Below are 26,314 nucleotides of genomic sequence, written 5' to 3' on the forward strand. Positions count from 1 at the left end.
TTTTTTTTCCATTGAAGAAAGACATTAAGACTCCAAGAGGATAAATCTATTCTATAACATTATGCAAGCACTAATCTGAAAGAAAAATATGAATAAATAAACAAACCTGGACCGATGGAAGTATGTTAGCAACTTTATTAATTTAGTGAGGCGTTTGAGGTACTGGTGTGCATGTATATCGATGTGATCCATCCCTTATAGGTAGATCCCTCCACAAATCCCACGAGAACTGTCACGCGTGCACATGGCACCACCACATATACGAACATCAGTTCCTACATTTGGAGGATTAAATGTTAAATGAAGGAAATCTGGATTGGAGGTGTTGAAAGAAACTCTATATAAATGTTGCACAAAATATATGATGTTTGCATTATTTTGAATCAAACATTTATCAACAATAATTTAGCCCCATTTTAGAGCAGCAGAACAACGGATACCAAACTTTTTCACTGTTGTTGAGGTTTCGGGCACCGTAAGTTAAAAGCTGTTTTCAGTGTTGTCAAACATGGTGTGGTGGAAATCGTGTAAATATTTCCTTGGATAAATGAACAAAGTTACAACAAACATTTGTCTTTGTTAATTTTATTTAAAGTAAGAAAAAAGAAAAAATTTGGTCAGCTGAAGGACAGAGCTCAAAGACCATTAGAGAGTCTGACAGAGAAACAGAAAACTAAAACATTCAAAGCTACAAAATAATAGTGTAGTCTGTGAGAAAAGCCTTGAGCCACAGGAACAGAAAATGCATACGACAAAGCATGATGACATTTACAGGATTATAAGTACATAAAAAGGTAAAATACATTTTCTAATACACATGATTGTTTAGCTGTCTGGGGGCTTAACTCCGCATAAATAAATCTATTTTATAAAACCATACCTACTTTGCATGTGCAACAGTTTGAACCTCACCACCTGCTTCAACCGGCCACATTATATCAATGGTACACTCTACATTGTTTAAATCCTGCATTGAGAGTCCCACTTTGCCCCTTGTTAATATATACCCCAAATAAATCAGTAATATCTCCTCAACCATTAGGCCTAGATGCATAATTCATGTCTCCTTTGAAAGTATTTAAAACCTCTCTGAACAAAATCTTCTGACTGTCCTCTGCCAAAATCCACAGTGGAGTTTAAATGCATCACTAAATTAAACTGGATGCTCACTAACTAGTTCTTACATACAGTTCACTAACTGCCAGGTGAATGTGTTGTAGATAACTGAAACTGAAACAGCTGACAAAGCTAAAAGTAGAGATTCAAGATGGCGCTGCAGACGGCGGCCTCTGGATTACGCTCCGTAGTGCTTTTTATATTTTTGTTTATATATTTTGTTTTCTGCCGTCCCTCTCTGGTAACATTTACTAGAGAACAGCTCTTAAATATTGGACTTTCAACTGCTCATACTATTCCACTGCTCCTTAATGAACCCCAAACGTTCCCTGAGTTATTAGTTGGAGGAGCAGCAGCTCTGTTTGGGATCCTTCAGAAACGACGAAGGGGAAAACGAGCAGGTGCGCTGGTTAAACTGAGACAGTGGGGTTTTCGCACTGTGCTCCCTTCAATCCACCTGGTGAATGTCCACTCTATGGCCAACAAAATGGATGAACTGCTTCTCTTCAACAGTAATAACTTGGACTTCTGTAGATCTGCTGCCCTCTGTTTCACAGAATCCTGTCTCACCAAGTGCATCCCAGACAGCGCACTTCACCTATCTCATCCGCACGGATCTCGAAAGGGAGCTCACGGGAAAAACACGGGGAGGCGGACTCTTTTTCTACATAAATGAAATGAAATCATGCAGCCCTCACTTAGAGACATTATACATAAACTTTAAGCCTTTTTATTCACCACGGGAGTTTTCCTCGTTTGTCCTGGTCGCTGTTTACATTCCACCTCAGTCCTGTGTTAGTGAGGCGTTGCTACACCTGGCCGACCAGATAACTAACGTGGAGAAAAAACATCCAGACTCCCTGCTCATTGTTCTTGGGGACTTTTACAAAGCAAACCTCAGAGCACGAACTCCCAAAGCTGGTCAGAACAACCTGGAGCTTAACACGCTCAAAACTGTGGAGATGACCGTGGACTTCAGGAGGAGCCCCCCCACTCTGCCCCCCATCACCATACTCAACAGCCCTGGGTCTGCTGTGGAATCCTTCAGGTTTCTGGGTTCCACTATATCCCAGGACCTGAAGTGGGAGCCCAACACTGACACTGTCATCAAGAAGGCCCAGCAGAGGATGTACTTCCTGAATCAGCTCAGGAAGCTCAACCTGCCTAAGGAGCTGCTGATCCAGTTCTACACAGCCATCATCCAGTCTGTCCTCTGCACCTCCATCACTGTCTGGTTTGGATCTGCCACCAAAAAGGACAGGAGCAGACTACAACGGACAGTCAGGACTGCAGAAAAAATAATCCGTGCCAACCTGCCCTCCATTCAGGACTTATACATTTCCAGAGTCAGGAAACGGGCAGGAAAGATCACTGCAGATCCATCTCACCCCGGACACAACCTGTTCCAGCTCCTCCCCTCTGGTAGGCGCTACAGAGCACTGTACGCCAAAACCAACAGACTCAGGAACAGTTTCTTCCCACAAGCCATCACTCTGATGAACAGCTGTCAGGAACAATTCCTGTGCAATAACTCAGTAACTCTGCTTCTAATCAGCCACCTCTTTACTGGTTTCCACTTATTATTTATTCATCATTCTCCATTTCTCCAGAGCTGTTCATACTGTTATATTGTCATATTGTTGATACTGTACATCAAATCCAATCCAAGTCATAACTCCTGCACAAACTACTTAATACTTATTTATTCCAGCATCCTTTGCACTCTGCTCACTGCACTATTTGTCAACATGTCTATATTGTTTCTGTTCATAGTGTGTATATTTGTGTGGTCTACACTGAAGTCTGTCTGACTTTATTTTATTTTTATTATTGTTGATTTTGTGTTTTTGTATATGAGTAAGCACATCATGAGCAACGTACAATCCTGAGTCAAATTCCTCGCATGTGTACAAATTACATTTTACTAAAATAATCCATACACCTAAAATTATGTAACTTGATAATTATAACATTTTACTAAATTAGTAAAGAACGTTAGTTAGCTTAGCATAATCATGTCTTATTTCTCAGTATAAACTGTATGAATACTGCTAACTCTGAAAAAACAATGTCTTTATGTATGCAGACAGATATATATATGCCTCTAACATCATTATTGACATTCTGCTAGCTTGTGATGCTATTTTGACTTCCTGTTTACATAATTGATTTGATTGCTTTTGATTGGACACATTTCCAAGCAGCAAGTGTCTAATTATGTAATAATACAGCAATTATTTTACATAGGAAAGCCTGATAACCAGTTACATGCTATTGTTATTTGCTAGACTGATATAGAAACATATGATAAAGCACAGGTGTTCCTAACCTTTCTGGCAGTCCAACCCCTTTCCGCCCCAGCAGATCACACAGAATGTGTTTTTAGCCTTTTTAAAATTGTATTCTATTGGCAGTGAGCGTTCTGCGCGCTGTTAATGTGCCCTGAGCGCCTCGCATTTTGGCCCATTGTCCAATCTAATGAAGGGAGAGACCTCAGTTGCGCTGATGGAAGTTTACAGTTGCTTGAATTGTCCGGAGACTGCAACAGTCTGTTCCTGACTCATCCTAAAATAAGACTTGAACCGACCATCATCGAGATGAAGCGCCTGGACCAACTGGTAGGCCACTACCTGCGGTGTCTCCCCTTTCTGAGGGTCTCATGTGCCCACACAGATCTCCCTTTCCCTTTCTCCTGCGTGTTTGTACACCTCATGCACTCAAAAGAATGCCAGAGCATGCACTCTCCGTTTGTCTCTTTTATTAAAGCAGATTTTTTAGCAACAAAAGAGCAGCACACGAAAGATAACAGATCGCTGCCGCTATAATCTTTGATAAGACTGACAGGACAGCTACTTTGGTGGTTGCCTAGAAACTTTCTGTCTGATCGTCTTTGGCATCACCGCCACCTACTGGTTTAAACAGTGCAAAATATTTACAGTGTCCACCCAAAGTGATTCCATTCACAACTGTAGTCCGTCTAGTTATTTGTAAGTTATTTTTTTCTATTTTTATGGACCAACCCCCAGGTTAAGAGCCACTGATATAGCATATACATATTTACAGTTTTGCGTTTGTTTGGAACCTAAACTCTTGCTCATAATAATAATGAAAATTTACTGCATTACGCATTTTTTAGCCTTAATATGTTCTGCTGTAACTATCCCTACACCTCCAAGTACACCTCCGATTGCAGCTCCCGCTGCAGCTCCAACTGGGATTCCAACTGCGCTCCCAACAAAGTGAGTTACTGCTCCTCCAAGACCTGCTCCAGCCAGAGCAGAGCCATTCACAGAGAGAGCGATTCTCTTCCGAAGTCCAGAACTTTCTCCTTCTTTCTCAGCCTCTTGGACGCTTTCGGCAGTGTGGAACTTTCCTCCATCTTCTTTAATCATGTCCTCCAGTAGCTCGGTGGCTTCAGGTAGTGTGTTATAGTTGTTCTCAATAACATGTGGTCCCCCTTTACATGTGCCGACAAAGTTTATTTTTCCTTCTTTCTCAGCCTCTTGGAGCATTTCATCAGTGTAGCACTTTCCTCCATTTTCTTTAACCATGTTGTTGATCTTCTCCAGTAGCTTGGTGGCTTCAGACTGTGTCTTATCTTTGTTGTCGATAACGTGTGGTCCCCCTTTACATGTGTCAACAAAGTGTTTGAGATCTTTGTTTTTTTCCATGAACTTTTTTATGGTTTTTCCCTTTTTCTTCAGTTGATCTCCATGGGTGAACAAAGCCATAGTGTAAGTTGCTGCCTTTTCACCAAAGGTCTTCTTGATAATCTCAACTGTGTCCTGGTCTTCTTTTGTAAATCTATCCAAATTCAGCACGAACAGGAACACATGAGGACCAGGAGCAGTTAATGAGACACATTTTTTAATCTCCTCAATCAACTCCTCCTTTGTTTTTCTTGGTTTACACAGACCTGGAGTGTCAACAACCACCACAGTTTGTCCTCCGATCTTTGCTTCTTTCTTCTGACACTTTTCTGTGTAACGGAGAACTTCTTCAGAGCTCATCAGGAGGGTTTTCATGACTGAGGTCTTCCCAACTCCAACCTTCCCAATGAGTGCAATCCTCAGCTCTGTTGGAAAATATCACACAAACATCAGTGGGGGAAGAAGGACTCTGACAATTTTTTATGCACTTAAGGAAGTAGTACCATTGTATACAAATACTCTGTCAGAAGTCAAGCAGTAATTGAACCTGAATTTTAGTATGTAGTCATTTTAATCCAAACCACAATATTTTCCTAATATTAATTGTATTTGTGCCTAAACCTAACCAAACTTCAACCACAGTGTCACATCATGAAAAATATGAATAATTTTGCACAGTTTAGGAAAACACAGGCAAATTTTGTCGTCCTGCTGAAATACAAGTCACAAGCTTGAGAGTTTATGTATTGGTCATTTTGACTATTTTTTGGTGTAGATAGAAAGTATTGCTCACATCTTTACATATATACATTTTCAATTGAAGCCCGAACGATAGATAGGTTCTAATAGTTTTGAAAATGGATTATTTCGTGATGTGCTTTTTTTGCATAAAATTCCTAGTTAGCAGTTAAAATTAAAGCTAATAGATCAGCTATTAAAAATACATTTTTATCAAAAAAGGGATTCAAATGTACAATCATGTGGAAGGAATATGGGGAAATGGCCAGATTTGATGTGATTGACTACAGGACGAAATAGTTTTGCATCTTAAGCCATCCACTTGCTCCATCAACAAGCTTAATTAAAAAAAACCTTTTACAGCAGATAGTCAATAGTTCTGTCATCTGATCATTTTCCCGAAGCAAAAATAATATTTAAAAAAACAGCAAACACGAGCTGTTATTGATTTAGAAACTGATTCTGGCGAGATTTCAGTTTTAGTCTTATTGGATGTGTGTGACCACATTGACCATAAAGTCGGGCTCACTGTGCCAAAAAAAAGTCCTAATTTTAGGACAAGATAAACAGGACAGGATTTGAGTGGACCAACATGATGTGTGGAGTTACCCAAGGCTCAATTCTTGGATCTCTTCTATTTTCCATTTAAATGCCACTGCCATAATTATGCAGACAACATCCACATTTACTGCATTTGCTCTGTAACCAAGTGAGTGCATAGATTCTCTCTACAAGTGAATTGAACAAATAAATTATCGGACAGGATCAAACCTTCATCAATCAAACCCAGCAAAAGGTAGACAGAATTGACATAACTGTCTCTGACGCAAAGAAAGGAAGGCAGAGAGTTATCGCTCCTCTTAACTAAACAGAAACCCAAGTCAAAAATGTTAGTGTCATCTTGGACTGAGTTAAACATTCAAATCAGTAACAAAGTTTGCATCGCACCATCTTTAAAACATAGCAAATACTGTGGGATTTATGTCCAGGCAGGAATTACCAATGCTTTTCTGAGATTTCTCTAATAGTCTTTTCTCAGGTCTCACCGAAAACTTCCAGGCATCTTCTGTACAGAAAGCTGCTAGTCAGACAAAGATTAAGAAAACTGGACACTTCTACGTTCACTTCACCGGATAACAGTATGTCCCGGAAAAGAGTTTAAAGGACTGCTGCTTGTCTCTAAATTTTCAAAGTTTTTTACCAAATTATATTTTATTTGTATTTTTGTTCTTGACTGTTTTTATTTCTGTTTTTTTTGCACTTTGAGTTGCCTTTGTTATGAAATGTGCTATACAAATAACTAGGTTTTTTGCTATGTCTTCTAAATTTTCTGTATTTTTTCAAAATGTCTTGATTTGACTAAAAAGCAAACACATAAGTATAATTTTATTTTAGCCAGCAAACATAAAGTTGAATAAGTTCTCAAATACCACATAATGCAGGTATGACAAACTTGTGACAGAGACAAGTGTTACATAACACACAGTGAGATCTACTTATGGCAAAAAAAAGCTGACAGATATCATGCATTGTGAATATAATTGAAGAACTGCTTTAAATTAGAGAAAATTACTGCTGTGCCATATATAAACCCAAGCACTATCCTGGGTATTAGTAATGTTAAAGAAATATACTTACGAGAAGGAAAAGTTTCTTCACTGGCCATCTTTGTTTTGTAAAGGCAACAGATCTGTGATGTCTTGTCACTGTAGATGTCTTGTTCTGACTATTTTAATTTCCATCCCATCATTATATATTATATCCTGCTTCTTGTTCCCTCCCCTGAAATACACATCACTTGTTCTTTGCCAAAATCTGACCAATCACAGTTCAGAAATAAAAATGTATCTGCAAGCAACCAATCAGGGGTTGAGTACTGTTTTCCACAGGTATTAAGAACTGTTTACCAGAGAAATCAGCAACATTCACACAATGACTTGCAATTTGGAGTATCATTATTCTTTAATGACTGAAAAATCCAACAGATGTAACATGTAGAAAGAAATACCAGAAAAAATTTATTTAATCTAATACAGAAGTATTGAAATAAAACCACCTTTGTAAAGCTTTTCTTTTTGGTCTGTTTTTTATTATTTTATTTAAATGCAAAAACACAATCAAAAATAGATACAGAAAATTACACCTACAATAAGTTAGGCAAACAAAACAATGATACAAACATATTTTCCTCCTAGAAGTCTGTTTTACATTATGCCATTATACGCTTTCATAATTTTACAATTTTATTACACTGGATTATAAAACACATATAACATGCAATTTCCAATGTTATAAACTTACACAAGTACTGCTTTTATAACATTTTTGGCGGGATATTTAAAAATGGATGTCGTCTTGTTTATTCAACTCTGGGTAATGGCCAAAAGAAATAGATTGTCCCTACATGTGATCTGTGAGTTTCCTGGCGAGGGTATTTGGGTTCAGCCTTTCAGAGAGACGTCAGAAATCCAGATGGAGCTCAGAGTAGAACTGCTGCTCCTCCTCAAAATTAGTTGTAGTTGAGGTGGTTTAACATCTGATTAGGATCCTCCTGGACACGTCCACCTGGGAGAAGAGCCCATGGTAGACCCAGAACACGTGGGAGAAATTGGGATCCCCCAGGAGGAGCAGAAGAACGCTGCTTAGGGTAAAGGACTACCCTGCTTATCCTGCTGTCCCCGCAACTCAGCCCCAGATAAGTGATGGAAAGTTAAGTATAACTTTTAATCGCTTATCTGGTGAGCATATATTTATCACAACGCTACATGATCACCTACAGTTTGGTCAGAGATTTGAGTTTCTAATGTAGCCTGGAACATCTAGCCTAACTACAGATTTTTTGCATGTAGTCTTCGGCCCCAACTGGTGCTGACACAGGCGACATCCCTTAATGACATTTATCAGACTTCACATAGTGAACACTAAAGGGTTCATACTACTTCTTTCACATATGCAGTTTAACAACCCAGCACCTGTAAACACAGGTTTGCTTTGTTTAGCTGCCTCTGGAACATCAGTGGTGACAGCGCACCTTCAAAGCATATGAACACATGACTGGTGCCAGCGCACCTTCAAAGCATATGAACACATGACTGGTGCCAGCGCACCTTCAAAGCATATGAACACATGACTGGTGCCAGCGCACCTTCAAAGCATATGAACACATGACTGCTGACAGCGCACCTTCAAAGCATATGAACACATGACTGCTGACAGCGCACCTTCAAAGCATATGAACACATGACTGCTGACAGCGCACCTTCAAAGCATATGAAGGTGGCAGCCTAATTATCCTCAAAAACTCATGAAACTTTAAAAACAGATTTTGTGAAAATTCGTGTGTCATATGGGTCTTGAATATGGGCATGCAAAATTGCTCCATAGTGCCTCCTACAACGTGGAAAACAAATAAGCCACTGCGCCATGTTCATACTAGATGAGGACGAACATGCCGCAGAACATAGATTGTTGCTTAATGGTGTGTCTGTGGCGTAGCAGCAACACGTTCAGGAATAATAACAACAGAGCTTAGCTCTGCAGCAGCGAAGGCAGGGAGAGCTCAAGGGCAATGGCAGAGCTTCTGATGCGGGCAGGGATTATGCTGCTCAACTCTGCAACAGTGACAACAGGGTACGCACGCAGGGAGTTTTATGTTTTATGTTAACTTCTAAGGAAGCGGTGAATATTTTGCAGCATCTCCATTCACTTAGGCTAAGTGAATGGTTAGCTCATTCACTAGTGCACGGGTTTTGCAGTTGGAGTGTTGTGGGTTTTATCCCCCTTGCGTAAATATATAATTTTTCCCTCTTCATCAAATTAACTATGAAGAGTTTTTCACATGTACACAGTAATGCATGTGCTGGAGTGTGTGCATTCTGTTGATTGAGCCACATCCACCACCAATTTCCTTAGCATCTCCAGGCAGAGGAACGTCCTGCTCTTCTCATTCAGGGAAATCACTTTTCCAGTCTTTTTTAGATGTACATGGTATTTTTGAGATTCTTCAATCCGTTTTTTTTTTTTTTTTCATTTCACAGCACTGAAACTCACTTTAAGACTTTTTAATGACCTCTAATTAACCACTGACTCTGGTAATTCTGCCATACTAGTGCTTTTAGACCTCACTGCTGCTTTTAGACAGTTGACCACACAGTTATTTTCTCTTATCTAGAGCACTGTGTTGGTGGGGACAAAAGGGAGACTGCTCTTCAGTGATTTAAGTCCTATATGTCCTATAAGATGCTTTTAAGAAAAGCTTGGGGACTTCATCAACTGCCCCCCTTCTTTGTGGTGTTCCACAGGGCTCAATTCTTGGACCACTTTTCACTATATCTCCTCCCTCTAGCAAATGTTACTAGAAAGCATGGTATCTTCTACCACTTCTATGCAGATGACTCCCATATTTATCTGCCCCTCAAAAGAAGTGAAAACAACTCCCTCATACCTCTATTAGCGTGTTTAAAAGATATTAAGACTTAAGATATTAAGAAATTAAGACGTCCCAAATCTGGGTGTAAAAATAGACAATGATTTTAAACTAGATAAACAGATAAATAATGTTCATAATAAAGCACTTTGAGCATGTGATTCATGCTTTTATCTGTTGTTGCCCTTCGATTGTTTCGGAACCATTTGTTTTTTATATGTTTTTTATGTTTTATTCCTTGTGCGGCACTTTGTAAACCTAGAGACAAGGGATAGGATTAAGCTTTCTAAGAAGTGTGTCAAGTACACCAAGTCTTTTGAATGTCTTTCAGAATTTTTCAAAGTAAAAGCACTGAAATCAATTTGAAATAAAGCATTGCTGCAAAAAACTTTCTCGGGCTTTTATTTTGTGGGCACAATCACTTAAGAGGAAGGGAATTTATGAGTAACTGTTGCTGGCATAATTGAGATCTATTTCAGCACCAGCCGCTATCAAAGTATTAATTTATTAATTTATTTAGCCAGCAGCCGCCTCTTGCCAACCACTGCTGTAGGTGAAACCAATGTGAGACGCACATTTTGAACAAAAAGCACACAGAGGCGTGCATAGACCCTGTGAACAGGCACTGCACTAGTTCAACTAATAGATCTAGTATAGGCTAGTGTGTGTGTGTGTGTGTGTGTGTGTGTGTGTGTGTGTGTGTGTGTGTGTGTGTGTGTGTGTGTGTGTGTGTGTGTGTGTGTTTCTGTGTTTCTGTGTTGTCGGATTGAACGACATGTTCATGACAAATAATGTTGTGCAACGTTGCGCAACAGGCTTTGAGGTATGTTATCTCCTGTTTGGTGGGTGTGTGCGGGTTGGCCGTCGAAGTGTCCTTGTGCATGATACTGAACCACGAATTGCCCCTGGCGGCTGTTCTGCCAGTTTATGAATGTGTGTGAATGTTAGTTTCTGTTAGAGCACTTAGGCTCAGTGTATGAATGTGTATGAATGGTGAATGCAGATGTAGTGTAAAAGCGCTTTGAGTGGTCGAAAAGACTAGAAAGGCGCTATACAAATACAGAGCATTTACATTCACTCTGTCCATTTGTTTTAGTTTTGTCTGGTGATTACAGCAAGAAAACTGCAGAGAAGTAAAATTGTGTTTTCCTGTCTGGTTGTTAGTGTTAATGTGGTGCTGATGATTAAACATGTTGAAAAAAGTAATGTTTGGTTGTTTACAAGCATAGTTGTTTAACTATAGAGAAGTACAATGTAGTGAAATGTAATTTAATGTCATAAATGGGGAATGAGTTTCACAATGAGGAGCATCATACAGATTAGACAGATATCACTTTATTCATATGATGCAAGAAACATCAAGGATGCACAGGGAATAAAAACACCTGATCAGTAACCCACCACACATGTTGAATGAAAATAAAATACGTATAAACGTTGACAAGGATTCAGGATAATACAAGTATAACACTTAAATAATAATGCCAGCCTTATTTAAGTGTTATCCAAAATATTAAAGGAAATTGATGGAAGCCTTTCATCACAATATGTATGCACAAAATAAGCATTTAATTTTTTTTACCTGCAGTTTACAACAGGATTTAATTACAGGTTAACAAATCTACTTACATACATCTCAAATGACTGAAAATTCTTTGCTCAGTTAACAGTTTTTCCTCAAACACAAAATTAATGTTGAAAGCTCCCGCCATAAACATTTCATCAGACAGACAGAGCACAGAAACGGTTTGAGGTGCTTTGATTTAAACATTTTACGCTATTATTTGATTTATGTTGCATGATTTCGTGTCAGACCCATTTAAGTTCAAAAACAAAAGCCCACTCCCACATACAACAACAATCATACATTGACTTCTCAAAGTGAAGCTTAACAGGAAGTTATAAAGACTGACAGAGATACTCAAGTATAAGAACTGTAACTTTGCAAAAACAAGTACTCAAGTCGAAGTGAAAGTGGTCATCAAAATAACAACATGAGTGACAGTACAAAAATATTTACTGAAAAAATTACTTGAGTAGCAAAAATAAAATACACTGGGTCTATTATTTGATGTAGATGTGACTTGAATTATTTATATTTATTATTTATATAGTAATTAAGTTACTGATGTTCTTCCTCAGGTAAAGATAAAGAAATAAACATACTCTTGTTATTTGTGATGAAATGACAAATCATTATCTCCTGATTAGATCACCTGATACATATACACCAGGACAACATTCCCAGTGTGTATCCATTAAGTGTGAGTATTTAAGTTTGCGTTTAAAAACATACATTCCATCTTGTTGTTGTCTATAATAAATAATGATTTGGCAAACAAATCAAATTAGGAGATGCTGTGATGTTTCATAATTCAATGTCTATTTAATACAGGTGTGTCTCTTCTTCACTTTTACCTGAGCAAGATCATCTGGGGTCAAAATATATCATTTTCATCCATGGAATAAAAGTAGTTAACTGTTATTATACATTTTTTGGTCTCTATTCATCAGGCTACAGCAACAAGCATGACAAGTAAAATGTAGACTGCTGGTATACTCTTAGCTTGTAAGAGTTTCATCTGTCAACCTTAGCTGCTGCAGTATGGCTTTCAAATACACCCTACTATGATGCTGTAGCTTCAGCCATTATAATGCTCTGAACAGAGGGATGTGGATGCATGACGAACCACTAGCAGTCCTGGGACCAGCTGACCACCTACCTCTTAACAGATCTACACAAGTTAATTAATAAGGAGCAATTTAGCACAGTGAATGTATCAAAATATAAAGTGTAAAAGTGTGATGCATTAAATCTCCTCTGATAAGTACAATTTACTTTTACTGCAAAGAGCTCTGTGCTTTACAATCTGACTTTTTGATAGATGTATAATTCTCGCATCTTTTAGGGGAAAATTAACTGTAAATAACTTTGGCAGCACCTTGTTTTTTAGCAGGTTTCCTTTTGGGATGCATACTGATCCAACAACCTTCTCCAATAAGAAGGAGTGGCCTGTGTGTAGCCTAAGAGGCGAAACGCTTGGTAATAAAAGCTTATTGCTTAGCAAGCATCGTATCTCATCGGGACTGTGGTGACTGGACAGTCAAGTGACAATGTTTAGAGATTTTGGTAGGAAAAAAATCAACCTGACGCCTTATGTAGCAGTATAACAAACTCACACTACTGTCACCTTTCCTGAAAAGAAAAAGATCACTATTCACACAACAGTCAATGCCCCAACTGTCCACAGATTACGAATATAGCATCTACACATTGTACACATTTTGAAAAGTGTATTGAACAGTGAAAAATAAACAATATATTTGCATCCTTTCACCACTATGATTTTCCCTGTGCTGTATGTGTTTCAGTACCTGTTTGATGAGCTCATTTTACTTAGCTTCAGCTGGCATGCATTCATATGCTATGTCTTGTATTTTGTTGAGGAAACATTTCACAGCTGGAAAGGAATCTAGAATGTATCCCTTCAATTTAGCCTGACCCTTGTTGATCAGGTCCTCCATATGCTTCCAAAATGACTGCTCGTTATTACCTTCCTGTACCTCATGGGGTTTATTATTTTCTTCTAAGGCATTCTCAGCCTTTTCATATATTTCGCCTCTGTAGTAGCCATTTTCCTGGACCATGTTCTTGATCTTCTGCACCAGGTCACTAACTTGACACTCATCCTCGACTTCGTTGTTAAGGACATGAAATGCATCATCACGCAGAACGATGACATTTCTGACATCTTCTTTTCTTTTAGCGAAATCTTGACATTGATGTTGAACCTTACAATTATCATCCTCACATTGATCTCCATGGCTGAACAAGACGATAGTATGACGTTCTGCGTCTTTGAAGATGTTCTTGAAGGTTTTCAGTGTATCTTCATCTTGCTGTGAGAAGGAATTTAGCTTTAGCACCAACAGGAACACATGAGGACCGGGCATAGTCATCATGATGCATTGTAAGATCTTTTTCATCACCTTCTTATGATCGTTGTCTGTGTGAAACAGACCTGGAGTATCAACAATAGCCAGTGTTTGTCCATCAAACTTTCTTTCCTTCATCTTACACTCTCTTGTTTCAGATGCAGAAGACAGTTCACTCGTAAACTCTTTCCTCCCAAGGATGGTGTTTCCTGACGCACTCAAACCAACTCCGGTCTTTCCCAGGAGCACGATCCTCAGCTTTGATTCCTCTGAAATGACATAATTGATTTTATAAAAAGTTAGATCAGCCATGACCATACACACATACATACAAACAAACACACACACACACACACACACACACACACCTAATAGTTTGAAATTGAAGTGCACAATGCAATGCCTATCAGTTATAGGAAATAAAATAGCTGCAAGTGGCAATTATCAGCATTCAAGCACAACATTTTATTTCTTTTTAAACATTTTTAGAGCAAAACAACTGATGCAGATGACAATAAGATATTGCTGGCAAGTAGGATTTTCCAGCACACCTTCTCACAACATGAGGCATTGAGATCACATGTGCCACATTGGGATATTTTTATCTGTTCAAACGTACGGAATATTTTCCTATTCTTTCCAGTTAAATAAAAATTGTGGATAAATACAAAAAATATAAATAGAATACTGGTAAAATGTCACAGGTGTATTTTAAAATATTACAGTAAAATTTTAAATAATGCCAGAAAGTTCAAGTTTCATGTTACCTACCTCTAATTATGTTAAACCTTTAAAGAATTGATATTCTGCTTTTTGGCTTTTCCCCTCTCCTTTATTGAGTTATATCCCTTTTTTGTGCATGTAACAGGTTTGCAAAGTGAAAAAGCCCAAAGTCCAGCTCAAAGGGAGTTCCCATCTCCCACAGAAAACTCTGCTCTGAACTGAAAACAGCTCGTATATAGTCCAGCTGCTTCCCTTTCATCCCTGTGACGTCACAGATTAAACCATTTAAACCTGTTCTGGTACAACCCCTAAATAGGATTTTGAACTTGAAAATGAGCAGAATACCACCTCTTTAAGTTTTACAAACTCTTTGAGTTTCAGGCCACTACAATGCAAGAAACACTAACAAGATGCTCAGGTAGCCATGGTTGAGTGGAGTCAGGTTGAATGCAGTCAAGTCAGGTCAAATTAAGTGGCATTGATTTGAGGCAAGTCAAGTGGAGTCAGATCGGGTGGAGTCAAGTTAGGTCAAGTAGTGTACTACTTACTAGTACTACTAGTGTATGGGTTTGTAGAATTGAACAGTCTCAGCAGTGCATTGTATGTGCATACAGTCCATGTTCACCTGCAGCGCTTCAGGTTAAATTTTTTCAGTCAGTACTGAGTTTGTAACACTGATTAAGGTTGGAATTAGGGCTGGGCACGTTACCACATTATTATCGTGTTAACGCATTAATTAATTAACACCGAAAGTTATCACACTGTTTTAGTTATTATTATTTTGAAAGTCAGTTGTTCACAGGCTCTGTATACACATACAGTCCAACCATGGGTCACAGGAGGGGTGGGAGGTTGATCAGCCTGCAAATCACCCACCCAAACAAGCAGTGGAGGATGTAGGCTTCGGCAGACTACATTGGATACAGAGTGTGGGAGAAGTAAGACAGCGCTCTATGGATAGGAACCACGGCAATGGCTTCTGTGCGCTACACAGCTGTAGCCTATTTAACTTAAGTTAAAATTACAGGCTACATAACTTGACCTGATAGGCCTTCATCTAGTTTTGCGGGGATACTCTGCCAAGCGAATTCCCTCCTTTGGATGTCCTATTCAGTAAACAGTAATAGATTCTGGAAACTCACAAACAGCGAGGATCAGTCTCTCTTCCAATGATTTGTGCTGTGCGTCGCATACAAAAAAGTTCAAGACACAAGCAAGCAAAACTGTGACAGTTTCACGGGAACACACCCACTTGCTGCTACGCCTTGTGCTCGACCGCTTCACCTTACTCTAACAGGGACACTTGCTACTGAACACATACTGTTTATGCTGCTCCCTGATAAAAGAAAAATGTTTCTGCTGATACCTGTTCAGAAAAAAAACAAAAAAACAGATTTATATATTATGTTGTTACAATCGTGGCTCTGGACTTGTTTTAACTTATTTTAACAAGCTAGATAAAAGGTAATTCCCTGGCAGTAGCAAATAGCTTTGGATTAATATTTGATTTTATTACATTAATGTTTAAATTGAGATTTACAAGAAATATTTTATTGCTTCTGTGTAAAGGGAATACGGCTTGTAAAAAAGCACCTTATTTGTTTAAAGTGTTTGCAAACCAAATGTTATAACACTTTTGTGTATATAGCAGTACATTTAAATTAAAATTGCGCGAATAATCGCGATTAAAATTTTATAATTGTTGCCCAGCACTAGTTGTAATGCTTCCACTTTTATTGCTGGCAGTGAATTTGTAACATATAAAAACCAAGTTGATGTAAGTGCAAGTGCCTATTTCCTGGAGGCAGAACATACTAATGCTGACATGGTACAAATCAAACCGGAAAAAGAATCAGTACAAAGGTAGTCAGCACTTGTTAGAAATTATCACCATTAAGTGTCTTTATTTTTCAGTACATTTTCTGAAGTGTAAGAAACATTACACCCTCAAAGGGGCAAAATTCTAGTTATTGTAGACTACCATTTAGTAATCTAAAAGCAGCTTGTTTATTTCATATTTTTCTGTATGCTGATGATACTGCTCTCTTTATGTCTCATAGTTGGACCTGTAGTTACACATTCTCTCTCAATCTGAAAACAGAATGTCTCTTAACCTTTGTAGAACTAAACCCATTCTCTTTAGAATTAAATACAAACTAGGAAAGGAACCTGGGTTTTTGTTAAGGTAGGGAAATCTTTCATTATTGCAAAAGTAGTGGAAACAATCTGGGATGTAAACTAGACAGACATCTCTCATGTGAGAATAACACTTAGATAAAAAGATAAGAATTGCATTTTTGGCCTCATGATTAAACATTCTAGTCCATTTGAAGAGCACTGATTGCAAGCCATGTTGATTATACTGCTACCACATGTTTTACTGATCCAAAAAAAATCAAATGTAAAGAACAAAAACCACAAACAACTGATGAAGGTGATTTTTAAAACTGCATACATAAACATCTTGTATACACAAAATTTGGTTACAAGTTGGTTTCAGCAGAAAAATGTTCAACTGTTGTTTGTACTCATGTGTTTAGCCATTTAATCTCAATAAAATGGCAGACAATCTGAACTGCCATTTATAAGTAAGTGTATGTTTGACTATGTTAGAAAGTATTTCATTAGATGTTTGCTTTTGCCTTTGACATTTTGTGATCAACATACTTATATTAATACCCATTAACTGGAAGATACAAAGTAGTTTTAGTTGTGTGTATCCTTGATTATAATTGCTTTAATTAATTATTTGTTTTGCAAAATTGTGTCTAAATAGTCAGTTCATTTAGTAAACCAAAAACCTAATAACCAATTAACATTAATCACAAATATAATTTATTTACAAACATGCTTAGAAAATGTAATTAAATATAACAATGCAAAAGTTATAAGTTAAGTAAGTTACATGTAATACAACAAATAAGGTCTGTTGAGACTTTACAGTCAAAAATTGCATAAGACTGAGTAGGTGGTCAGTAAAATAAATGTGAGGCTTAAATATGATGACTGAGAGGAGGAATCTTATAAAGATCATTGTAGGTAATTATCAGGTATAAGTTGTTGCTCTGCTTTATCAAACACTACCCTGAGTAAGAGTACTGTATATGAAATATACTTACCAGTCTGTTTGCTGTCTTCCATTGTTTTGTAAAAGCAGTTGATCTGTGATATCTTGTTGCTGTTGATGTCTTGTTGTTCAATAGTTTGTCCTTTCAGCTTTATATATTATAAAGTCTGTGTAGTTCCCTCCCCCTTCAACACATGTCAGCCGGGTTGAGGAAACCAATCACAGATCAGAAACCACAATGTAGCTGCAAGCAGCAAATCATTGGCCGAAAGAGCATCAAAGGAATTGCCTATTCTGTTGGAATTGACCACTAATTTACTACATATGAAATATTTTTATATTTATTTTTATGTTGAGGTTGTTTTTACCGTGGTTATATTGTGTATATATTGTTGTTTCATTTTAAGTAACTATTGATATGGTAGTTGTGCTATGACATTCAATTAGTTGTATGTGAAATCCAACCAGGTACTAGAGCGATTTAGATTTATTCTCAGAGAGGGAGATTTGTTTTCACAGCCAGTACAACAAAGAAACATACACTTATGGGCCTTTCAGACAGACCGCGACAACGGCCATATTTAGCATCCCAGTTAATACCACAGCTAACGTGAATTACGGAGGCACCTTACAACTCAAGCTAGCTAACTCCTCCCTCTCGTCCAGATATTGTTTAAACAAGATGCAGCAGCAGAGGGAGGAGGAGGACAGGAGAAAGGACTGATACTGACTGATATGAGTTCTTCTTTCTTTCTAACCTTCAGTCAGTATTTTGACATCAGAAATATTATTTATTTTGACATTTTAGATTTCCAGTGCGATACTGAGTTTATACAGTGCTGCTCTGGAAACTATCATGTTCATAATTTTATTCGTTCATAAAATGTAATTTGATGGTCACTATTTAGTAATGAAAAAGAACCAATTATAGAAAAACAAAGAACCATCTAAAAGGAGTGTCAGTAAGAGTGTATCAGTAAAATCCTTCATGATAATTTATCACTCCCAGTTGAGTTGATCTCCAAGTGTGTGGGGGACAAGTGAAAAAAAAACCTTAACAGCACACTGCAATCATAGTTTTCACTAATCAGATGTTTTGTCATGTGAGTTTTGAACATGCTTATTGCTTTTTAAAAACATCAACATGTCAGCGAGGCACTTTGGTTGGGGCTGTGGAATAGACAGCAACAGCGCCCACTGTGGCTCGTTTAGGTCCTGTAGTCAAACTGGTGGGGGTCCAGCTGTGGTCTGATGGCTGGCAGGATGATGTTCAGAAACAATTCTCCCAGGCATTTAATGACTATTGGACTGACTGGTTGTCAGAAATTGTGTCTGAAGGACAGTGTTTCTTGGGTACTGGTATGATGATGGATGTTTCCCAGAGGGTGAGTAAACATGGCGTCCTTAGGGTTACCAGATGATGGTGTGGAGGAAAGCGCTTCATGGCTTCAACAGTGATGGCAACTGGCCATTGCGCCTTGCCGGGTTTGCACCTGCCCAGCAGGTGTTGAACACCCTACAGTGTGAAGAGGGAATGTTCAGTATCATGAAGGAGGCTCCATTTTCCCATTCTGTATTTTGAGAGAATCTGGACTAAAGGTTTTACATTAGCCTTAGTTAGCCGCACTGGCATGAACAATACTAACACTATACTTGCTAACATGCTAACCACGATTAGCATCACATCTTTTACAAACTGCATAAATAACATTGGTAAAGTATTAGTAAATACAATACCAGATAGGCCAGGTTATGTGTTTTAGTTAAACCTATAGAGATGCCCTGTCCTTTGATCTGCCTTCTGTCTTCTATCATCTGATGGAAATATTCCTTCTAGAATCAGAAACGGTTTTATTGCCATGTAGGTTAACAAGGAATTTTCTTTTGTGACTTTTCTAAATATAAAGTAAAAAGTGATAAAGAATTTGTAAGATGGACCAACTCAATTACCCCTGGGGGTCCCCGGACCCCACTTTGAGAACCACTGATGTAGAGAGTGTGTAGCAGCTGTTTTAAAGGACTGATTATTGAGCAACATTATGGAGTCTCCTTCGAAGCTGCCAGTGTTGAAAATACATCTTTTCTAAAGTCATTTTTAAAAAGGATACAGCATCAAACTCTTGCGGATTGTCTTGCATTATAAGATTCTCCAGATCTAAGCTAAGAACACAAGTCATTCTAATTCATTAAATTTATTTATTTGCTTTATTATTTCATAGAGGGTCCCCTAACCTTGACCTCTACCTTCATCAATGGTATTATCCAAGAAGCTGACAGTTCTATTTAGGTCTACATCAAAAATAAATGAACACTACTCCCTTTTGTTGCCAGCGGTTTGTGATGTGTTATTTTGAGGGGACAGCAGGTTTACACTGTTATACAAGCTGAACACTCACTACTTTACATTGTAGCAAAGAGTCATTTCTTCAGTGTTCTCACATGAAAAGATTTTAATCAAATATTTCAATAATGTGAGGGGTGTACTCACTTTTGTGAGATACTGAGGATGTGTGATCCCTAAAAATGGCAAATGCACCACTAAATTTTTTTACATTTATGTCCTATAGTCAGCCCCGATTTCTTCAAGGTTTCTGTGTGGGTCAAAGAAAGTGCTTCTTGGCTCATTAAAAAGCTTCTGAAACCTACTCTTGAAACTGAAAAAGACATAGTCTCCAGCACTGCAGACTCCATTCATCTACAACCCCAATTCCAATGAAGTTGAGACGTTGTGTAAAACGTAAATAAAACCAATGCTGAATGCTGAAAAAAACACCTGTTTGGAAGATTCGAGAGATGAACAGGTTAATTGGAAACAGGTGAATGTCACGATTGGGTATAAAAGGAGCATCCCCGAAAGGCTCGGTCATTCACAAGCAAGGATGGGATGAGGTTCACCACTTTGTGAACAACGGCGTGAGTAAATAGCCCAACAGTTTAAGAACAACATTCCTCAATGTACGGTCATCTACGGTCCATAATATCATCAGAAGATTCAGATAATCTGGAGAAATCTTTGCACGTAAGCGACAAGGCCAAAAACAAACAATGAGAGCCTTTGATCTGTGCTGTGGTCTGACGAGTCCATGTGTCAAATAGTTTTTGGAAATTATGGACGTCGTGTCCTCCGGGCCAAAGAGGAAAAGGACCGTTCAGATTGTTATCAGCGCAAAGTTTAAAGCCAGCGTCTGTGATGGTATGGGGGTGTGTTAGTGCCCATGGCAGGGGGAACCTGCACATCTGTGAGGGCACCATTAATGCTGAAAGGTATGTACTGGTTTTGGAGCAACATACGCTGCCATCCAAGCAATATCTGTTTCAGGGACGTCCCTGTTTATTTCAGCGAGACAATGCCAAGCCACATCCTGCACGGGTTACAACAGCGTGGCTTCGTAGTAAAAGAGTGTGGGTACCAGACTCCCATTGAAAATGTGTGGTGTATTATGAACAACGGAGACCCCGGACTGTTGAGAAACTGAAGTTCTACATCAAGCAAGAATGGGAAAGAATTCCACCAACAAAGCTTCAACAATTAGTGTCCTCAGTTCCCAAACGCTTATTGAGTGTTGTTAAAAGGAAAGGTGATGTAACACAGCGGGAAACATGCACCTGTCCCAGCCCTTTAGGAACATGTTGCAGGCATCAAATTCAAAGAAAGTGAATATTTGCAGTTCAGTTTGAACATTAAATACCTTGTCTCTGTAGTGTATTAAATTGAATATAGGTTGAAAAGGATTTGCAAATCATTGTGTTCTGGTTTTACATTTATTTACGTCCCAACTTCATTGGAACTGGGGTTGTATCTACATTTTTTCACCTATCCAGAGCTATGCTGTTAATGCAGTAGGCTAAGCAAGGTAGACCCGATGTCCCACTCCCCAGCAATGTTTTCCATCCCCTCCTGGCAGTTCCCAAGCCAGATGAGATTTGTAATCTCTTCAGTGTGTTCCTCGTTGGAAATGCCTGGAAAACCTCCAAAGGAAGGGATGCATCCTGATTAGATCACTTAACACACCTCCCACAATTAAATAAGCAACGACAAGCCAATTACATTTGCAGAGCACAAGGAAGCTGTTGATGACATCCCATAAGGGGAAGCTGCTGGCCTTGATGGTTTCCTCCCAGAACTATGCAGGGTATTCAAAGACATTTTCACTTGATTTTGACATTTTTAAGAAGAGTTTTAAATGTACAAGAATTCCTTCAAGGTTACCAAGCATACCTTCAGGCAGTAGCGGTGACAACACTAACACAGAAACCATACTTTGTGAGGTAGTTCCAGGGATCCAGCAATGTCCTGCACTCCCATTGGCTGTACGGGCAGTAGATCAATTCAGTTTTAGTTAGCATCACTTCCTAACATAAGTAACCTCAGTGCACCTTTCATATATAGCACGCCTAGACCATACTCTCTGTAATATAACTTACAGAGACTCAACCATTCCCAATAGTTAGATTTGTAGTTCGTTCAAGCACACTAAACTTTATTTGTTTTGACTTTAACTCCCACAATGGTACGTTCCCCCCTATTTCCACCACCGGTATTAACCCTGAAGAACCTACTTAATATAGACAAATTTGTTTGCAATGTGTAGAAAATAAAATGTTAATCTCAGCATTCCTACAATTTAAGGTGCTTATTGGGGGTCATTCAAAATTCTACAAAAAACTTCTAGATCCTATTCTGGGCTCTTTAGACACAGAAATAGCAATTGACCAAATAGAAAGAAATTTTCAATGTTCAAAGTGTTGTATTGTTGTCACCCTGGCTCACTCTTACCCCTAAAATCCACTGACTCCCGCACGTTGCTGCCAGAGCTAATCGCGGCCATTATAGGCAATGATCATTAGTCCACCAGATACATCCACAGCATGTCCCAGAAGCGGCTCTCTGCTCCGCATTGTGCCGTTCGAGAGCAATCCCGAACAGTCGGCCCATTTCAGGCCGAACCGGCCCGGGGTCAGGAGGTTTTATTTTTCAGTTTCTGTTTTACTTTATGATCCATGACCACGCAGGTGTCACACTGGCTGGCCAGTCTGCTGCAGCGAACACTGTCTGAGTCTGACTGGGCCAAACCAATACTTTCAATATGGAGTGGGTGTACGAGCGGCCCCTCCTAACTTGGACCAATCTTTGTTTTTGAGCAGATCATACCAGCAGGAAGTCAGACACAGAACATCATAGAGAAATCGGTGTATTTTCAAAATAAAACACGCTGTGGAGTTCCCGATCGTAAATCAACAATTAACACGGTTAAAACGGACATAAAAAGAAATCATTTAACTACGTAGACTACTTTATCATAGTAGAAGCACGAAATGGAAACACTATTTACCAAATCAACAAAATCTAAATAAGGCAAATCGCTCTGATTCTGAAAGGCTCCTTGTGGCACATGCAGCCTGCAGACAACAGAACAAAACAGGGTCACGGAGAGCTGTTAAAAAGGTGGTAGAAGTACAAAAAGGACAAATTAATAACCAGTCAATAACGTGGGGCAGGTTGCACGCTTCCAGTGGAAGTTGAGGCCAGGCTATGGACGCATCAGAACTGTGGCGCAGCCATAACGTGCCGTAGCTGGAGTCAGTGGATTCCTGGGGTTAGGTGTGTCCACTGTTCCCACTTTTTTTTTTTTCATGGCCATAGGTCAAGTTCCGGCTAAGATTGGACCCAAATGCTAATGTTGCTGACGGTGGTAAACTTTGTGACCTTGTATGGGGAAGATATACTGCTGTCTGCAACCCTAAAAAAAATAAATTCCAGCTGGGCTGGAAACATTAAATGAATTTAGTAATCTATCTACCTATAAGATCAATGTGGGTAAATATACAGCTCTACCAGTGGGGATTAGCAGAGATCCAAATAGCATGACGTTTCCATTTAATTCATATCTCTGACCAACTGGAGGATCTGGTTAAGAAAAATTCCTATCCTTAAACAAATTTGCAAAGGACAATGCCACTAATTTTGTCTAAGCTTATTTGAAAAAATAGAAGTCCTACAATGACATTGGAGAAAGTTTAACTGCCAGTGGTAAATGGAGGTCTGTAGTAGAGCCCTGCGCGCTCCCGCACCTGCAAACATTGTGACATGCAAAGTTAAAAAAGGACACAAATGTTTGAGCTATGCTGAACGTTCAGAATAACCGACATAAATCATTGCATTCATTCAACTGAGAAGTTTTCCAAATTTCCAACTTGCCTTGCTTTGGTCTTGTATTGTATAAGTCTGTGTGACGGAAGCCAGAGAGGCTGTACAGTGAGTAGTGTTTCTGTTGCAAAACAAAAACAAAGTTACAGGAGCGGTACACCAGCTTGACTACTGTACACTGGCTAAACTATGGCAGAGGTACCAAACTTTGAAGCTTTATTTTCCACCAAAGAAACGGCTGAAGTCGGCAGTGTGGGAGCATTTCGAGTACACCAAGACTGACCAGGGCGTTACTGAAGATGATCTGTTAAAAAACTTGCCGTTAAAAGGTTGCTGCTAAAAGAGTGAATAACTACATTAAACTTGATGCAGTGGAGGAGAGTTGATGACAATAACAGTTCAGTTTATTCCCCTCCTTAATAACAGTTTCCCCTGGGAGATAAATTAAGTTAATATTCCTCCTACATTAATATTACTTACATATTATAGAAATATAATTTTTAATGTAATAAAATATTATAAATCATCTACAGTCATTACTAGTTTCGTGAAATTATTTAATGCATAATTATGAAACTGTGATTATGACAATAATCGTACCAACAAAATCTGTCACTCTGTGGGAGTAAGGTTTAACCTCACTCCGCGACACCTTAAGAGCACTGGCGACCAACATTAGTACCTGTGGGTTTTAGCCTCCTCGTCAGTGTGTCTGCCTCCTGTAACCAAGGTAGCCAGTTCAAGTCAGGTTTGTGCAGTATGTTCTCAGAAGCACACTTACTTTGTTTGACTCCATCTTTCAGCGCTAGCTAAGCAGTATATTTTTTAACTGCCCGCTCCCACCCAAGTTAAAACCACCTGTTCACGCGCGCTTTGTGATGCATCTCGTGGGACCCGCTCAATCCCAGGATCCCAATCCCAGTGCAGCTCTCTAGTCTGTAGTACCAAGGTTTCAATGCTATTATTGGTCAATGAATCTAAACTAATCAGAATGGGTGGCTTAAGACCATAAATCAATATCGTAAGACCTTGAATGGCAAGTATGTATTTTGCTCTTAATATCAGGTGTACCATTCCTAAATAATGTTAAACAACAACCAGCAATTAGGAACAACTTTTCTATCACCACACAATACTCTTTTTATGCAATGATTGTTGATAATGACAACTTTATTCCTTCTTATGTTGACCAAGGCTTTGGTAATTAAAAATCGATAATATATGATATTGTTTCAGCGCAAAGGAACAGCAGCTCTACTCCAAGCTCCTTCCAGATTCTGAGCGCTTAACCCCAAGGGTAAACATCTTTAAATGATGAAGGCAAAAGAAGTTGGCTTGAAAATTGACCTATTTTGCTCTTCTAACACCATCTGACTCATCCTTTGTGCTGAGTGTGTGCTATGCAAGAGTCCCTGTGGAAATGATACCTGGAGTTTCATGTGGAAAACGTGAAATGTGACACCATAGCACATTTGTGAGTTAAAGTGGGTACAGAAACAGAGGTAGAAACACAGTTGCCTACATCGACATGACATAGTCTATCAGAGAACAGTGGAAACCATTGAAATGCGGTTCCACACCATTTCTAAAATGGTCAATAAAATGATCCATTGTGTTGAATATGCCTGTTAGATCAAGGAGAAGAAAAATGGCACCATTTCTATTATTGACCTCCAGCAAGGCCATTTCAGTAACATGGCTGAGATACTCTAATGAAATTTGCTCTCTGCTGACAAACATCTTTTGATGAAATCATATAATTGTTACTGTGCATAACTGCACGCATGTACCAGCCTCCATTAAGCAGCTGAACAATGTGAAATAGAACCGTGTGAAATAAATGTGTGAGCACTTCACCTGTAATATTGGTGCAATAGGGCAACGTGCAATACACATACAAGCACCTTAGTTTTGACGGACCATCGTCACTACAGTTGAGTATGCGCTGTGTCTGCCATACCAACGAGCAATGGAGCAATGTGCAATAGCCACAATAGCACTTCAGCACTTGCACTTAAATACATAGAACTATGTTGTCAACAACGTCTTTTTTTCTTCTGTGTTTGTATTTCTCTTGTGAAGTACAACATGTCACTGCTTCTCAGGTTCTTGTTAATGTTTTTGTGATGTTTGGTGAGTTCTGTTGTTCAAACCAAACAGCCCATGTGTCACGAACCCCTGGTCGTGACCCTGACCTTCCTGTTGGGATGTGTGTGTGATTGTAGTTTTGAGTTCTTTTCGCCTTGAGGCGTTTATGGTGTGCTTGGTGTGTTTTGGTTTTTGTCTGTCTCTCTGTGTTCTGCTTCCTCCCTTCCTCCCTGAGCTATGGAACCAGGACCTCATGCCCCTTGGAACAACCACCCATCCCCAAGCCACACCTGTCTCTCCCTTGTGTTCAATAAATCCTTTCACTGCTCAAACTCTGGTCTGCGTCTGAGTTTCTGGCCCCGGTCCTGACACCATGCAGTTTAACTGGCTGCTCTCAGACGTGATAAAACAGCTCAACAATC

The 26,314-nt window shown here is 38.9% G+C and overlaps 2 protein-coding genes across 2 annotated transcripts; both read right to left on the reverse strand.

Moving 5' to 3' along the window:
* Nucleotides 1–2,523: 2,523 nt before the first annotated feature.
* Nucleotides 2,524–7,213, reverse strand: LOC119895625 (GTPase IMAP family member 9-like). The gene is made up of 2 exons (XM_038708873.1): nt 7,143–7,213; nt 2,524–5,191 (listed from the first exon to the last, which is right to left on the reverse strand). The coding sequence occupies exons 1-2, from the start codon at nt 7,168–7,170 to the stop codon at nt 4,230–4,232; spliced, it is 990 nt and encodes a 329-aa protein (XP_038564801.1). The 5' UTR covers nt 7,171–7,213; the 3' UTR covers nt 2,524–4,229.
* Nucleotides 7,214–11,245: 4,032 nt separating this feature from the next.
* Nucleotides 11,246–17,793, reverse strand: LOC119895649 (GTPase IMAP family member 9-like). Its single transcript, XM_038708905.1, has 2 exons — nt 17,709–17,793; nt 11,246–14,135 (listed from the first exon to the last, which is right to left on the reverse strand). The coding sequence occupies exons 1-2, from the start codon at nt 17,728–17,730 to the stop codon at nt 13,324–13,326; spliced, it is 834 nt and encodes a 277-aa protein (XP_038564833.1). The 5' UTR covers nt 17,731–17,793; the 3' UTR covers nt 11,246–13,323.
* Between the last annotated feature and the right edge of the window lie 8,521 nt (nt 17,794–26,314).

Source organism: Micropterus salmoides, unplaced genomic scaffold, assembly GCF_014851395.1.
Source record: "Micropterus salmoides isolate LMB-PRFRI ecotype aquatic unplaced genomic scaffold, ASM1485139v1 Ms_hic_scaffold_10, whole genome shotgun sequence".
NCBI lineage: Eukaryota > Metazoa > Chordata > Actinopteri > Centrarchiformes > Centrarchidae > Micropterus > Micropterus salmoides.

Bases quoted from the DNA above. Each gene is read 5' to 3' on its own strand.
- LOC119895625 (XM_038708873.1), bottom strand. From the start codon at position 7,170: ATGGCCAGTGAAGAAACTTTTCCTTCTC. The intron at 5,192-7,142 runs GTAAGTATATTT...ATTTTCCAACAG, and splicing joins TGAAGAAACTTTTCCTTCTC to AGCTGAGGATTGCACTCATT.
- LOC119895649 (XM_038708905.1), bottom strand. From the start codon at position 17,730: ATGGAAGACAGCAAACAGACTG. The intron at 14,136-17,708 runs GTAAGTATATTT...ATGTCATTTCAG, and splicing joins GGAAGACAGCAAACAGACTG to AGGAATCAAAGCTGAGGATC.